At 36.5% G+C, this 16,857-nt stretch overlaps 2 protein-coding genes across 3 annotated transcripts in view; both read left to right on the plus strand.

Annotated features, from left to right (window-relative positions):
• Nucleotides 1–2,656: 2,656 nt before the first annotated feature.
• Nucleotides 2,657–10,576, plus strand: as3mt (arsenite methyltransferase). The gene is made up of 11 exons (XM_042716421.1): nucleotides 2,657–2,780; nucleotides 3,006–3,042; nucleotides 3,168–3,295; nucleotides 6,165–6,315; nucleotides 6,644–6,780; nucleotides 6,924–6,993; nucleotides 7,163–7,244; nucleotides 7,825–7,956; nucleotides 8,323–8,465; nucleotides 8,821–8,958; nucleotides 10,073–10,576. The coding sequence occupies exons 1-11, from the start codon at nucleotides 2,755–2,757 to the stop codon at nucleotides 10,175–10,177; spliced, it is 1,149 nt and encodes a 382-aa protein (XP_042572355.1). The 5' UTR covers nucleotides 2,657–2,754; the 3' UTR covers nucleotides 10,178–10,576.
• Nucleotides 10,577–11,472: 896 nt separating this feature from the next.
• Nucleotides 11,473–16,857, plus strand: part of LOC109061484 (metal transporter CNNM2-like) — a 37,228-nt gene continuing 31,843 nt past the window's right edge. Inside the window, exon 1 of one of the 2 annotated variants that reach the window (XM_019078588.2) lies at nucleotides 11,473–13,413. In XM_019078588.2, coding sequence (XP_018934133.2) covers nucleotides 11,928–13,413 — 1,486 coding nt within the window. In that variant the 5' untranslated portion in view covers nucleotides 11,473–11,927. The remainder of the gene's footprint in view (nucleotides 13,414–16,857) is intronic. The other variant, XM_042716422.1, reaches the window with a different exon arrangement.

The following is a 16,857-nucleotide window of genomic DNA, read 5'->3' on the forward strand; positions in this document are numbered from 1 at the left end:
GGCATGGTCAGCGGTTTGCCTTCTGAATCTTGCTTCAGCCAGTGTACAGAGTGCTCTCTCTGAGGAAATCCACGTCCAGGCTGTGGATGACCGCACCGCAGAGGTAGAGACGGCTAGACTTCATTGTAAAGTTACAGGGATCTAAGGAGCATTTGGTGGTACTTTAACAATGTTTACATTTAATCATCATTACAAACAAACTCATAGTAAATGTTCACCAAGGGCCTTAATTGCCTCCACAGTGAGAAACAACTGTCCTGTTTACCTGCCCTACTGCATATTACACCAAAACACCTGAGCTTCACAGATCAAGTGCAGTTCATCTGTGGTGCTCTTTTTCCATAGGTATGCCTGACCATGTAATGTGTTTGTGAGTGTCCTGCTCCTGCACTTACAAAATCTACTGTATAAACTGCATGCTGGTGCTACTCGTGTATGGACCACTGTATAAAGGCTTGCTGTTCAGTAGTGCTGTAATAGTATCCTTAAATTAACCTTCTTTTCATAGGCCATCATATATGCCCTGGCTGTCCTACAGAATTTATCCTTGCAGGATGCTGAGCAGGTCTTCCTTTCTGGTCCGGATTATCATTACAGGTCAGAGAGGAATATGAATTATTTTTGCACAATGCCCAGTACACCCTTTTGTTACTGATATTTTTGTTAACCCAACAATCATTGCTAACACATAAAATTAACACTGAATTTAAAAATCATAATAAAAGTACTCATAATAACACTTTCAATGAAGCCTGTTTTTATAATACATTATAAGGGTATTCTTAAATCATTATAAGGAATTATTATTATATGTTACATCATCTTATAATCATAAGAACAGTTATAATGTATTATAATACTTATTTGTGGTTAAGTGTATGACACACAATGAACACGTTGCATCCACTTAAGTTACAATGGATTATATTTCTTATAGTTATAATGGTCTCATATCTTGCCATTGTTTAAGATCTGCACAATAACTTTGTACATCTTATTAGTGTTTTTACTGTATAATAACAAATACAAAGTCTTCATGAAGACATTCCAAAGTGCTTTAATATGATCTTATAATTTATAAGTGCTCTTTGTCTGCTTTAAGTGAAGTAAATTCACTGTACTTAAACAGCCATAGATCAGAAATCAGATCAGATGAATCTGTACACATTTGCTTTGAACTATTTTTATTGTAATATCAGTTTGATTATTTTGATGGTACCCTTTAAATAACTGTTGATAACTTACTCTGCAGCTACATGTCAGCTAGCAGTCATTAGAGTAGTATGTCTGCTAAATATCTGCTAACATTTTTTTGATGGTTCCCCAACAGACAAACTGACTATAAGTAACTGCAAGTACATCAACTTATTCTACCAACCCTAACCTTAACTAAGCCTACTAATACTCTAATGAGAGCTAGTTGACATGTACAGTAGTTGCAAAGTTGCTTATAGTCAATAGACTAAAGGGGACCATCAAAATAAAATCTAATAATAAAAAAACACATTGCATTTTTTCATTTGAAAGTATTAAACCTTATCTTAAACTAGCTCACAGTAAAATTAATATTAACCTCACAGGAAACACTCAGAAAACACTCTCAACCACTCCTGACCACTCACAAGATGTTGTCCAGTTCTTAAATAAACAATGTCAAGATAATCCATTATAAATTAAGTGGATTTGTTATGGGATTCATTGTGTTATACATAATCATACTCTTAAAAGTTATAAACACAAATGTGTAAGTATTATAATTGTTATTATTATTTTTGACATGATACAACATATTATACAGGTTTTTTATAATGCTTTATGTATTAATTATAATGCCTTAAGAAAAACCTCATAATGTATTATAAACACAGGCTTCATAGAAAGTGTTACTGGATTGACAAACACTTGAGGAAAGAAGGGAGAACATTCAGTTGGTGGTTTTTGCTCTTATATACTTAAAGTTTAGAGTTTGGAGTTAGATGTCAGTAACATGATTATTCTGTTTGATTCTCTCTACAACCCAACAGTGCATAAGTGTTAAATCAGAAATATACATTACAGTTAAACATGTTAAAGCAAATGTTTCTTATCTCTCTCTCTCTCTCTCTCTCTCATGTGTTATAGCAAAAATTAGTATATACATTCTTGAATCATTGAATCTTGTGTTGTCCCTCACTACAAACTTTTAAATATCTGTCTGTAATTTAGTGACTGCAAATGCTGATTTCATTTGATTTCATCTGTATTATACCTGATAATGAGCTAATTAGTTAAACTTAAGGGGGCTTATCAATATAGAGTATATTTCACTTAAGGTACTCCACTTTTCAGTTGTAAAAACTGAAATACGTTTTTCATTTGTATTTTAAGTGTGAATTCATTTAAATTTAAACATGTTAACTTAAAGCAGGTATTACACACTTTGTAATTAACATCTGTTGCATTTATAAATCAAAAATCAAAATTGAAATAAAAAATGTTCCTGAGATTCAATGTCTTTAATAACATGTACAAACATTACAATAAACTAAACCACCAGGGTCCTGAACCTGCAGCCTCCGCTATATCACCCAATTCGGTAGGTGGCGCTATTACAAAAGAATAGTGTCCTAGAGCTGCGGTCCTGAAACTGCAGCCTCCGCTTGTGCAGGAACAGCCTTCTCGTTCTGTGGGCTGCAGCATAATATTGCTCTCCGGCTGAATGTGTTACGGAAGTCGAGAGAAAGGCTAGAACACCTTCTCGTTCAACGTTTAATCATGGCTGACGGACCTACGGCAGCAAGGTAAACTTGTTTTTATTGTATATTTATAGTTGCTCAGTATTCTAATATTTTACATTTGATTTGCAATATGATTCAAGCTGACAAAGTAACTGGGCTTTCAGTTTGTAATAACAAGTAAGTTAGATTATTACTTTACTTAGCGACTGGAGTCGCCCAACATATAGGCTATTCTGTTACATAACAAAGTCAATTATTCTCAGTACAATTTCTTATTGTTGTTCACAGTAACACTGCTGTTTCAGGTGTCTACAATGACGTGAAGGTATGTTTAACTTAAAAAAACGAAACCGAGTTGACTTTTAAGGGCTGTACAACTTGTACAACGCTGGATTGTGTTAAACACGTTTAATGCTCATAATGGTGTAAAATAATGAATCTTTAATACAGGAATACTATGGAAAGACACTGAAGAAGACATCTGATCTTAAAAGCAATGCCTGTGTTCCGTCTGCCAAACCTGTCCCTGCATACGTGAGAAAAGTCATAGCTGAGATCCACCCAGATGTTGTTGCAAAGTGAGGATTACTTCGATGAATGTTGTGATGATGTAGATAGTACATACACATATAAGATGTCTTTGAGTAAAACATGGTGACATAATGAAGTGGAAAGTACTGTAATGGCCTTAATAAGCTCATAAACCATATAAGCTCACTTTTAGTTTCAGTTTGAAAAAAAAAGAAGTGATTTAGTGAAATTATAATTTATTTCCTCTGTATTTTTATGTATTTGGGTGAAAAACAGTTTGGGAATTGTAAGATAGAGAAGGGTCTTATGCTCACCAAGGCTGATTTTCACAAAAAATTAAATCAAAACAGTAGTATTAGTATTATTAGTAGTATTATGAAATACAGATTACAATAACTTTTTTCCTGTTTTAATATATATATATATATATATATATATATATATATATATATATATATATATATATATATATATATATATATATATATATATATGTGTGTGTGTGTGTGTGTGTATATATATGCCTTCAGGCTAACGTTTTTTTTTTTTGTTGTGTTTTTTTATCTTACATATTTATAAGGTAAAAAAACAAACAAACAAACAAAAAAAAAAAGTCATTTTGGATAAAAGTAAGTCGTTTTGGATAAAAGCGTCTGCTAAAATGCATAAATATAAATATATGTAAAATTTATTTCTGTGGTGCAAGGCTGAGCCATTGCTCCAGTCTTCAGGGTTATTTCAGAAGTCATTTTAATATGCTGAAATCTTACAATTTTACTGCTGACATCTACTGATGTGCTGCTTAATATTTTTATGGAAACCATGGTACATTTTTTTCTGGATTATTTGATTATTAGAAAGTTAAAAAGAACAGCATTTATTTGATATGGAAATCTTTTTGTAACATTATAAATGTCACTTTTGATCAATTTACTGCACCCTTTGCGAATAAAAGTGATAATTTCTTTCAAAAGGAAAAGTTTTTACATAAATCTATACAATATATTGCTATGAATCAAAGCTGTATCTAAACACCTAATTTATTGGAAAGCTGCTGTCATTGGCAGAAGTCTCCAAACTCATCCTTTCTAATCATCCTACTACTTGTCCACTTGATCCTATTCCATCTCATCCCCTTCAAGCCATTTCTCCTGCAGTTGTACCTGCACTCACTCACATCATTAACATATCCCTCCACACTGGTGTTTTTCCCTCAACATTTAGACAGGCACGATAACTCCACTACTTAAGAAACCCACCCTCATCCCAACTCTTTTAGAGAACTACAGACCAGTTTCCCTTCTTCCTTTCATTGCAAAAACACTTGAACAAGCTTTGTTCAACCAAGTCTCTGCCTTTCTCACACAGAACAACCTCATTGACAGCAACCAATCTGGCTTCAGAAGTGGACATTCAACTGAGACTGCCTTGCTCTCAGTTGTTGAAGCACTAAGTCTGGCAAGAGCGGAATCCAAAACTTCAATACTTATCTTGCTTGATTTGTTCGCTGCTTTTGACACAGTTAACCACCAGATCCTCCTGTCAACCCTACTGACAAATATCAGGAACCGCACTCCAGTGGCTTTTCATACCATTGCTATGCTGATGACACTCAGCTCTACCTCTCATTCCATCCTGATGATCCGATGGTAGCTACTCACATCTCAGCTTGTCTAACAGACATTTCTTGCTGGATGAAGGACCATCACCTTCAACTCAGCCTTGCCAAGACAGAACTGCTTGTGGTTCCAGCAAACCCATCGTTTCATCACAATTTCACCATCCAGTTAGGCACATCAACCATAACTCCTTTAAAAACAGCCAGAAACCCTGGAGTTGTGATTGATGATCAGCTAACTTTCTCAGACCACATTGCTAAAGCTGCCCGGTCCCGCATATTTGCTTTATTCAACATTTATGCAACACTCTCTTGGCAGGTCTTCCAGCCAGTTCTATCAAACCTTTACAATTAATCCAGAATGCAGCAGCAAGATTAATTTTTAATGAGCCGAAAAGAATACACGTCACACCTCTGTTTATCAATTTGCACTGGCTACCAATAGCTGCTCGCATAAAATTCAAGGCATTGATGTTTGCCTACAAAACCACCACTGGCTCTGCACCCCTTTACCTAAATTCATTACTTCAGACTTATGTGCCCTCTAGAAGCTTGGGTTCTGCAAGTGAATGTCGCTTGATTGTGCCATCCCAAAGAAGCACAAAGTCACTTTTACCGACTTTTAAATTAAATGTTCCCTCCTGGTGGAATGACCTGCCCAACTCAATCCATCTTCAAGAATCGGCTTAAAACACATCTCTCCCATCTTTATTTTACCCTCTAACTTTAGCACTCACTATTCTAATTCTATTCTTAAAAAAAAAAAAAAAAAAAAAAAAAAAAAAAATCTAACTAGCTTTCTAATCTTTTTGTATTCTATCTGTCTTCTTTTCATTTATTATACAATTAACAAAAGCAAAAAAGTCCTCTAACACTAACTTGCTCTATTCTTTTTCTATTCTATCTGTTTTCTCTTTATTTATTATATTATTTAAAACCCCTTGCTATCTGTACTGCGTTTAAGCTAACTGAGACTTGTTATAGCACTTGTATATCATTGCTCTTTTGTTGATTTTGATTGCTTCCATTGTCCTCATTTGTAAGTCGCTTTGGATAAAAGTGTCTGCTAAATGACTAAATGTAAATGTAAATATCATCAATAAGGAATAATCATAAATGAATATTCTGATTTCTTAATTGGGTCACTTCCCCTGATGATATACTGCATCTAAAATATATATCAAATCTAAAAATATAGCCAGTAATTGATATAAGATTATATGAAAATAAGATTGATATGAATACAAGTTATATAGCTTTATTCTGCTGGTGATTCAGTACTGACCCCTGGGTGGCAGGTACTATGGCTGTGGTCTGGTGGTCCCTGAGAGTCTGGAGTGCTCCAGGGTGCTTGATCTTGGCTGTGGGAGCGGACGGGACTGCTACATGCTCAGCCAGCTTGTAGGAGAGAAGGGACATGTCACAGGCATCGACATGACTGAAGATCAGGTAAGTTCATTTCAGGTTTTCAGATAACACTGTAATGCTGTAATGCAGGCTTTTCATTTATATGGCAGATTAGTACACAGTTAGTAAACGTATACTTCTGTTTTTCAATAAAAAAGCAAAACGGATCATTTAAAAAGCATACCCTTTTAAAATATACAGTTGTGTGTTTTTTTTTTTTAACAAAATATGAGATTAATAATTAGTCATTAAATATTGTAATTGATTGACAGCACTAATAAAAATTTTTTTTAACGTACTATCCTAAATTTATTTGACATAATTGCAAAAACATTTATGTCAAAATGACATAAATGTCTTTGTTTTACAGCTTGAGGTGGCTAGGAAATACATTGACTACCACACACAAAGATTTGGTTATAAAAAGCCAAATGTGAACTTTGTTCAAGGCTACATTGAGGCTTTGGCAGAAGCAGGTCTGGAGGAGAAGTCATATGATATCATCATGTAAGCTTTCACAGTTTCGTAATAGTTGCCTATTTGTGAAGACAAATTACTTCTAAATTATTTGCTGACACGTCACTTTCGTCACTGTCACTGAACTGTTAGTTAGCAATTTATTGGCAGTCTTTGCTCTTGTATTTCAAAAGATCAAACTGTGTGGTGAACCTGTCACCAGATAAAGCCAGTGTCCTGAGGGAGGCTTACCGTGTACTCAAGGTACTTCAATTTCATGCAGAATTCAGTTGAATTCTTTATTTTTTAAATCTGATTTTTTCCAACCCTGACTCTCAGATGCTATAATAATAGCCTAACATTTTAACATGCTAACATTTTACTTTGAATATTTGAAATATGGATATATTTTGAATAATGGCTTTGTCATTAGGATGGAGGGGAACTGTACTTTAGTGATGTTTATAGTGATGCTAGAATCCCCGAAGACCTCAAGGCCAACAAAGTATTATGGGGTAGGAAAGAACATCAAAACTTTTTGTCCACCTTAGCCTGTTTTCTTTCTTTAAAAAAGCTTTTACAATGTCCTAATTTGCCTTCTACATATTAAGGCTTTAAAGGGTCTTAAATCAGAGCAGAAAGTCTTAAATTGATTAAGTCACATCGTTGCAGGTATTGCTAAAAATGAAATGAAATCTTCCTCATTTGTTATTGTCTTGTTTTCCAATACAAAAATCTAAACATCTTTAAATCAAGATGCATTTAAGTGAAGAACAAAATCTTGTTTTCTGAGGAACTGGACAAAATTAATTGAGTTTATGCCTTGATTTAACTATCTTGATTTAATCTTCTTTAACATGTGCACTGAAATATAAGACAATAATACTGAGAAAGAACATCACTTGTTGTTATTTCCATACTTAGATCAGAGTTATTCCAGCCTTAAGCTCTTAAATTTATGCCTTAAACTTTCTTTACTTGGACTTAAATGTAACATCATAAGACCTGCAGAAACCCTGCTTTCTAAATGTTGCAAGTTTAACTCTTTTTGCATTAAATGTCACTGATTTAGGCTTCTTTGCTTGTATTGATCAGGTGAATGTCTCAGTGGAGCGTTATGGTGGGAAGACCTGATGCGACTGGCTGAAGAGGTTGGGTTCTGTAAACCCAGACTGGTTACTGCTAGTATCATCACTGTGGGCAACAAGGAACTAGAGAAACTGCTTGGTGAGATGTTTGTGTTAAAATATGCCACCTTCTAATAGTAATAGTTCGTCTTACTTAATGGTCTGGAGGAAATTACTGCTCTTATACCACAGTTACCATATATGTACCACATGTGGGTTTTTGTACCTAAAATATTCTTGTGTGTAGAACTACTGAGTTTCCACCACCGCAAAAATAGGCCAAGTCTCTCTTGCTAAATTGAAAGTGGTTCCTAGTTTAGAATTGTATAAAAAAAAAAAAAAAACTGATGCCATGATCATTTGAACATTGAGAGGATTTGTTTCCCTTTGTTTTATATATTTTGAAACGTAATTCTCATAATTGTGTAGATTCATAGTTTTACTTTGAATTGTGAAATTTGTTTAGGTGACTACAAATTTGTGTCAGCCACATACCGGCTCTTCAAGATACCAAAAGGTTCAGAGAAGAAGTCCTGTCTGGTCATGTACAATGGAGAAATAACAGGTTTGGAGGAAAGCTTCGAGTTTGATGCCCAGTATAACTTTAAGGTGTGTAGCCACATCCAGATCTGCATTACTCCTTCAACAGAGCTCATGATGAATATAAGGTCCAGCACATTTTCCCCTAATTTGTCCCAGTAGTCAATATTTTTGATTAAATCAACAGTAATGTTAGTATAGCATTCAAATGGCTTAGCTGTATTTGAATCATGACTAACTATACCTTGTGTTCCTTTTTTTTTTTTTTTGCTTTGTCTGTTGGTCACATGGTTATATTATTCGGACCAATAAATGAAGGCTTGGTAATCAGAAGAGACTTCTTTGAAAAACTGACCCCAGACCTTTAAACAGTTGTGTATGTTGTGAACAAGCATGATCATGACACTTTAGTGTCTTTCTCTAGGTAGATAAAGAGATGGAGGTGGATGATGATGTGGCCAGCATCTTGAGCAACTCCAGATTTTCTGGAGAATTTACATTTCAGCATCAGCATTCAGGACTAAAAACCTCCAGCTCTGGAGGATGCTGGGACAAACCCAAGGTAAGTGACTCATTTCCTACAAGTGTGTTAACATAAAAATAAAAATAATTTAGTAAAGTATACTCACTATGTATTTATTGAGATCTGGCTGGCCAAAAAAAGTTACCATCAGGATTTAAATAAACAAATACTGAAAGTTAAGGATTGGATGATTATTGTAGTGATTAACTTGTTTCTGACATGTTATATGTTTAGCAGCAATTCTTTTAACCCTAACTAATGCAGTGCATAGATGTTAAATACCAAATTGGAAGACATTATCATGTACAACAATGCCAACATTCACCAGACTTTATTTATAAAATAGTGATTCGATGAACTTGAGGAATTGAAAGTCTTTAAGTTGTGCTGGAGTCCATCTTTTAGAGAGTGGTTTGACTCTCACATTGACAAGATCGCAGCCTAAGATTAATCCAATACTTGATGGAAATAAATGCAGTGTTATAGCATGACATTGTTAAAACTATGCCACAACAAATGCACAATAAAATCAAATTAAAGGCAGTCCAACAAAATATTTGAGTGTGCAACTTTTTTTTTGGACAGACTTAAAGTCAACTTAAGCAGGTCCCAGAAACTTTCAGTGGGGTTTAGGTCAGGACTCTTGGTGGCCAGTCTTTCACAAACTGAGCCTGATGACTCTTGCCATTGTTATCCTGGAATGTGTACATGGGCACATCTTCCCATATGTTTTTTGAGAAATAAAAAGCTACACACTGCATCAGTTAGTGTTAAACGTACAACATGCAAAAAAACAAACAAAAAAACTAAATCTTAAATCACTGCTATAATGCTTAAATCTTAAAATCTTACACATTTGCTTATTTTAAATCCAGATGGCAACTTTTTTGGGGGGCAGGCAGTGTACACACACACATTATTGTTTGAAAACCCTTGTTATAGACAACTCTGGTTGTGTAGATCAAAGAGATCTCCCTTTAAGTTTTGATTTAAAATTGATTTTATTCAGTTCCTGGATACAATGAATTTGACCATACCTATGATGTAATAGGGTGCACCTGCATAATAAATCCGTGTCAGTGAATACCAAAATGATGTCAATTATGAATATACAGTACTTTGAACCACTGAGAATCTTCCTCTCTCTCTCCAGGCAGTGTCAGTGAATCCCTTTGAGCTGGTCCAGCAGTTGGGCAGTGCAAGTGTAACTCCTTCCACTGGGGGGTGCTGTGGAGACCAGCAAGCATGCTGCCAGTAAATCCCAACTAATTTCAAAGCAGTATTGTTTGATTTTGACTCGAAAAGAATACATTTGTTGTTAATTTTGACCATGATTGTCTAAAATGTAATATTACTCTATACAGTAATATAGTATTACTTATAATTTTTTGAAAGGCAACACAAAGAAAACCAAGAAGAAATCAATCTTGTAATGTTTTAAATACATCTGTAATCATACTGATAAATGTATTTCATTGACCAGTACCTCACACAGGTCTATATAGTTGCATAATCTAAAGCATTCATCAGCCAGGTTTAATCTTTATTGTAATCTTTATTGTATTGCCAAGTTAACTGAATACACACATGGTTTATTGTACTTTTGAAATCAAATCATTTTTTCCATTGCTGTAATAAAACTGTTTTTTTTAGCTGACTGCCTGGGTATTACTATCAGCTGTGATATACATTTAAATAAATAATTTAATGATACTGACATGCATATCACCTTTTATAAAATGTAATCTAGCCCTATCCCTCAAGGGTTGACAACAGGACTGTCTTTAGGATGACTGCATGAGGGCTGAGTTTCTGGGTATGTTTTCTATGAGCACTTTTATGTCTCGAGGTAATAAAGAACTTTTTTTTCCTAATTGTTACAGTATATGGAGGTCATGTTATCCTTTTATCATGTCTTTGTCATATTTTTTTCCCTACATTATTTTAGTTTAGTTTAGTTTTTTAATGTAAAGATTTTGTGTTACTCTTGTCCCAGACCCAGACATTAAATGTCAAACTATTAAAATCCAACATAAATATGTGATTCTTGCATGATATGTGGTGCAGTGGGTTATGCACATGCTTTGGACGTGGGTCCCTGAGATGTTGGGGGTGCGCAACTTGGGTTATGTTGTGATCCCACTTCCCATTCTTACCCCTACTTTCCTTTTATTTGTTTATTTATTTTTAGCTAAATAAGATATAGAATAGGCCTATATATAGGATATAGTTACATCTTATGAAACTATTGTAATCCAAACTATTCAGGTGATGTCATTTAGGATACATTATGATATGTCTTCCTTTTTTATATATATGTATATATATATATATATTATTTCAATTTCAATATATATATATATATATATATATATATATATATATTTTTTTTTTTTTTTTTAATTCCACAGTGTCATTTGCACCATAGAGTGCTATCCGACACATTCAGACACAAGAATTCTCCTAAAATGCTTGTATCCATTTTTGTACATTGTAAGTAGACAAATTAAAGAAACTAGTGAAAAGCGTGATTTAATTAGATTTTCCAGAAGTCCACAGGACGTCCCTACGCGGTTGAAGAAACACTCAGTAATCTTGTTAGATATTTACTACATTTCGTGAGAGTATCTTGGCACTATTCAAAGATGCTGTCAGCAAAAATCCCTCTCAAAACACCAAAAACAGTCACGAGGAATTTGAGGAAACTTCTGTTTGCGCTCATTTGCATTTTGTGCGACTATTTGCGGAGTTTATTGGCTGCTCCGGTGGCGCAAGCCCCGCCCCCCGCCCAGCTGCGCCTCTGGATTGGCTGCTCCGCTCGCCTGTCACCGATACATCAGCGGAGGCACGAGTTCGGGCTGCTCTCGCTGGATCGTGATCAGTTTGAGCCGCGTAGCGGGACTCAGCAAGACCTGATGCACAAGTCAAGGCGACGCGCAGCGGTGATGAAGCCGGATTGGCTCTGATTTTTAAAAGCCCTTTCATTCAAGAGGCTGTCCATTATCAACATGCCAGAACCGTCGGTTCCAGTACCCCCTCAAAAAATGGCGTCACTTAGCCGGGTCCGAGCCTTAACTCTGATTTTCTTAACTGCAAGCAGTTATTTAATTACTCCCACAAGTGGCAAGGAAGGAGGAGGAGAGGAGACGGTCATCATCGGGCTGAGACTGGAGGACACGGACGACATTTCCTTCATGGACAGGGGCTATCTGCGGGTCAGCGAGAGGTCTCGGGTGAGATTGAGGGTGTACGGGCAAAACATCAACAACGAGACGTGGTCCAAAATCGCCTTCACGGAGCACGAGAGGAGTCGAGTGATTGGCACCATCGACAGCTCCTCGGGGGACAACAAGAGTCAGGAGGACACGTCGGGCTTGCACCCCTGTGGCATCAGGACCTCGGATATCCTCATCCTGCCCAACATCATTCTAAACCGCAAGACGTCTGGCATCGTGGAGATCGAGGTCAAGCCTCTTCGAAAGACTGAGAGGAGCAAAGCGTACTACCTGTGCATCGCCACCTCCACACCTGCTGCTGCGGGCGCGCACGACCCGTGGACGGAGAACACGTGGATCTATCACGACGGAGAGGACACCAAAGTGATCGTGGTGGAGGAGAAGAAGTTCCTGCTCCCTTTCTGGCTCCAGGTCTTCTTCATTTCCATGCTGCTCTGCCTCTCGGGCATGTTCAGCGGCTTGAACTTGGGTCTGATGGCGCTGGATCCCATGGAGCTGCAGATCGTCCAGAACTGCGGGACGGAGAAGGAGAAAAACTACGCCAGGAAGATCGAGCCCGTCAGGAGCCAAGGAAACTACCTGCTTTGCTCGCTTCTTCTGGGGAATGTTCTGGTCAACACCACCTTGACCATCCTGTTGGATGATATCGCCGGTTCTGGATTGATAGCTGTAGTGATGTCCACCATCGGCATCGTCATATTTGGAGAGATTGTGCCTCAAGCAATATGTTCACGACACGGTCTTGCTGTGGGAGCGAATACAATCTTCCTGACCAAATTCTTCATGCTGCTTACTTTCCCCGCGTCCTATCCGGTAAGTAAACTGCTCGACTATCTCCTCGGACAGGAGATTGGCACGGTGTACAACCGAGAGAAGCTCTTGGAGATGTTGAGGGTCACGGATCCCTATAATGACTTGGTGAAAGAGGAGTTGAACATCATTCAGGGCGCGCTGGAGCTCAGGACTAAGACCGTGGAAGATGTCATGACCCCGTTGCGCGATTGCTTCATGATCGCCGGCGACGCCACGCTCGATTTCAACAGCATGAGCGAGATCATGGAGAGCGGCTACACGCGCATTCCGGTGTTCGAGGGCGACAGGTCCAACATCGTGGACCTGCTGTTCGTCAAGGATCTTGCGTTTGTGGATCCAGACGACTGCACCCCGCTGAAGACGATAACCAAGTTCTACAGCCACCCCTTACATTTCGTCTTCAACGACACTAAACTCGACGCTATGCTGGAGGAGTTCAAGAAAGGTGAGAGAGTCTTTGATTGGCGCGGGCTGACGATGTTGGTTGAGTTGAATGTTTTCTTACTAGGCTATATTATAGTTTTATTATTATTTGAAAACGAGACTAGCTATGCATCTTGTCATATTCCAAAGCAGTCTTTTACGCACAAAGCCTTTTACGCACAGGCTTTTACGCACGATTAGAAAAGTTAGATTTCATTCAGAGTTAGAGACGCAACATTGCTTATTCTTCAAACATTTTTTGTCTGTTCAGATATCTAAACATTGATTTGGTAGTAGTTCATTCTTTCAATGAAGTAAGGAAAGGTACTCTTTTATTTAGATTTATTGATGAAAATAGTAATGCAAGACCCTGAGCACATATATGTCCCCCGTCGTCATGTTCATCCCTTGTTATCCTTTAAAATCTTCAGTCTTCCTACTTTTTTTTATCACCTATAATAATTTAAACCGCCTAAAATTGGGATTAAATGTAACTTTTTGAGGAAAATCAGTGGTGCCAAACATACAGTAGCCTACAACTTGCAGGAATATATACATTGCACTTTTTAGACATTTTGAATTGAATTTCAAATTATTATGTCAAACTGATGGAAATAATTTGTAGTGATTTGAAATAATGTGAACTTTAGACAGGGTGTAGTTTATCCATTTCAGAGTTTGCTAAACACTTCCTCTCCATACCCGCATTGTTTGCTCCTCCATAAGTGTTCCTACACTATTTAAAACTATTTGGAGCTTTATTTGACCCTCACTTGCTGCCCCCAGGACCCTACAAACACATTATAATGTGCCTGAGTGCAGGGAAGTGCTTGCACTAAGTGCGGTATCTTGATGTGCCCTCACATAGCTAAGGGTTAATGCTTGTGGCAGAGGTGAGAATGTAGTGATGCAATGGAAATACACTGCAGGTGTACTCAAAGTTGCTAAAGGATGACTCAGGGGGGTTATTAGGTGTAATACTTCATAATGCATGAAATAACATGCCACTTCAGCAATCTGTATTTTGTGTTATGTTGGTAAAATTGCGAGAATCTTGATGCAAACTTCCTAAGTAGTTGAAAAAGAATTAAGAATTTAGAAAATAGTTTTAAAAGGTCATTATTTTGGTGTAAAGAAAATAAGGGAAACTGCATTTAACAGCATGTTCCCCCAAACATAGAACACAAGAGTAGACTTGCAGTTTATGGTGTGAATCATACTCTGATGTACAGACTAAACATACAGTACTAAAGTAAGTTTAATGACAGCATGCCCACCTCTGCAAGTCTGATGTTTTATTTAATTAAAGTTAAAACATAATACAAAAAATATCAAAATTAGCTAATTTAATCAAATCAATAAAACAATTAAAACATTTAATATTTATTTAATTTATTTATTTTTTACTGTTCTGGGAAAAGTCATTCATGATTACTACAAGAATACTTGGACATTATAAGAATTTTAGCAACCTTGGCTATGATTGTGACTCTTTTGTTCTTGGCTGCTCTCCAGAGGAAACTCACCATTGGCTGTTGGTTTGCTAATGACTGATTAGGGGAGTGGGCACAAAGTTTCACGTCAATCTGGCTGTGGCTGGAGCACTCTCTCAGTTCAAAGTGCTTTGTATTGTAAGTCAGTGTTAATTAATCTAATGCCTCTTGTGGAGCTGCACAGCCATCCAAAGTAGGAACAAAATGCATCACTCCTGCCAAGCACACCTTCAAACTGTAATTTGTTTATCTTTGATGTTGCTTTTTGAGTGGCAAAAGTTGCTTTTTTATTATTTCTGACTTACATGATAACTTTGAAACATGAGGTAGATGATACTCAATTCTGACAGAAGAAAATGGACTCAGTTGTCTTGTAATGGTCAACTAATTGGGGGTCCAAATGAAAACTGACTGCAATCATGACCTTGAAGGTCAGCCTTAAAATTCCTGGAGCTACAGACTAGTTCCTGTATGATTGAAATAATTAGTGTGTCATAAAGGGACCCCTGCCAAACAGCGGTTTTGTGTTTAATGAGAATGGCATTGTTCATCATCTGGGCTTAACCCAAAGCAGTGTAGTTCAGGAGGCATTTGTTGCTGCAAAGATTCTTACATGTTGAGTTGAGTTGAGTGTGTATTTTTTCTCTCTCATAGTATGCTGCTAATACATGATGTTTATTTGTAGGAATATTTCCTGTGATAAACAGAGGTATTTTTTATTTGAGGGAAATTGGGATAAAATATTTAAATAAATTAAAGGCTATAAGGATGTCCTGCTGGCCCAGGATCAATTTGAGACAATTAACAAAACTTTTTCCTTTTGGGCCAGTGCTGCTATTAAAAATATTAATATTACTACCAATTATAAAAATGCCTTAAAAAAACAAAAATATTTTGGCCAGTGAGTTGACGGCAAATAAAACTATTGGCTCAACTCCCAATCTCCCGGCAATTCATACATATTTGATGAGGTGGCTAATTTGTATGAATTTGTACGACCACATTCATATGAATTCATGTGTTTTGTGAAAAATATTACATATTTTACGAGGTGGCAGTTCGTACAAATGACCACCTAACCCCAACCAAAAACCTATCCCTCACAGAAATCATGCAAAATCATACGCGTGAGGTTGTATGAATTCGTACTAAATTAGCCATCTTGTAAAATACATATGAATTGGTCATGAGATAGCATTGAAAAATCAGTTTTGTTTTATTACTTAGAAAGATTTAGAAAGACTGTACACATTTTGTTACAACTTTTGGCTCAGGGTACAACTGACTCTCATTGGTTTTCATACAGTTTGCTAAAACATTTGCATTCTGAAAAACACTAAACAGTCAAATAAAAAAAGGAAAATATTTATTGTAACCAGTCCAACACTAAAATATATAATACATGAGAACTTATAAAAATGCAAGAATCAAAGTTTATTTGAAATTGAGATTCAGTTTCTTCTAGCACTTTTGCCTCATCAAACTCAGGTGCATGGGCTGTAGAAACCATTTTCACTGTAAACAGACAGAACAAAGTACATAAAATCAAAGGCCATGAAATTAGAGCCTAATTCTCTTGAACTCACTAACCCTTCAGTGCCAGCATCGTTATCACCCGCTTGAGGCGATCAATCCATTAATTTATGCACGATAGAAAGATCTGTTATCTTCTTAAATCATGCAGATGAACTCTTGGCCTTCAGTTCTTTCTTAGCTCATCCATCTGTTTTGCAATTATGTTTCTGTCATTATGGCTATCTATAATGAAGACTGACTTCATCTTATCACATATTTATGCGGTTATATATTCAAAATATATTACAAATGTCCAGTACTCCATAAAAAGATAAAAATTAGCCTGCATATCACTTATCACTGAGCATGTTATCAGTAGTGACATCTATAGATGTCATAATCCACTGCAATTTATTTACAGTACAGCAATTGCTATATTTTTGTAACACAGGGTCACT

Source organism: Cyprinus carpio, chromosome B1 (genome assembly GCF_018340385.1).
Source record: "Cyprinus carpio isolate SPL01 chromosome B1, ASM1834038v1, whole genome shotgun sequence".
NCBI lineage: Eukaryota > Metazoa > Chordata > Actinopteri > Cypriniformes > Cyprinidae > Cyprinus > Cyprinus carpio.

Excerpts from the sequence above, each read along its gene's own strand:
- as3mt (XM_042716421.1), top strand. The coding sequence starts at position 2,755 with ATGGCTGACGGACCTACGGCAGCAAG. Across the intron at positions 3,296-6,164 it reads CACCCAGATGTTGTTGCAAA|GTACTATGGCTGTGGTCTGG; the intron begins GTGAGGATTACT and ends CCTGGGTGGCAG. Across the intron at positions 7,245-7,824 it reads GGCCAACAAAGTATTATGGG|GTGAATGTCTCAGTGGAGCG; the intron begins GTAGGAAAGAAC and ends TGTATTGATCAG.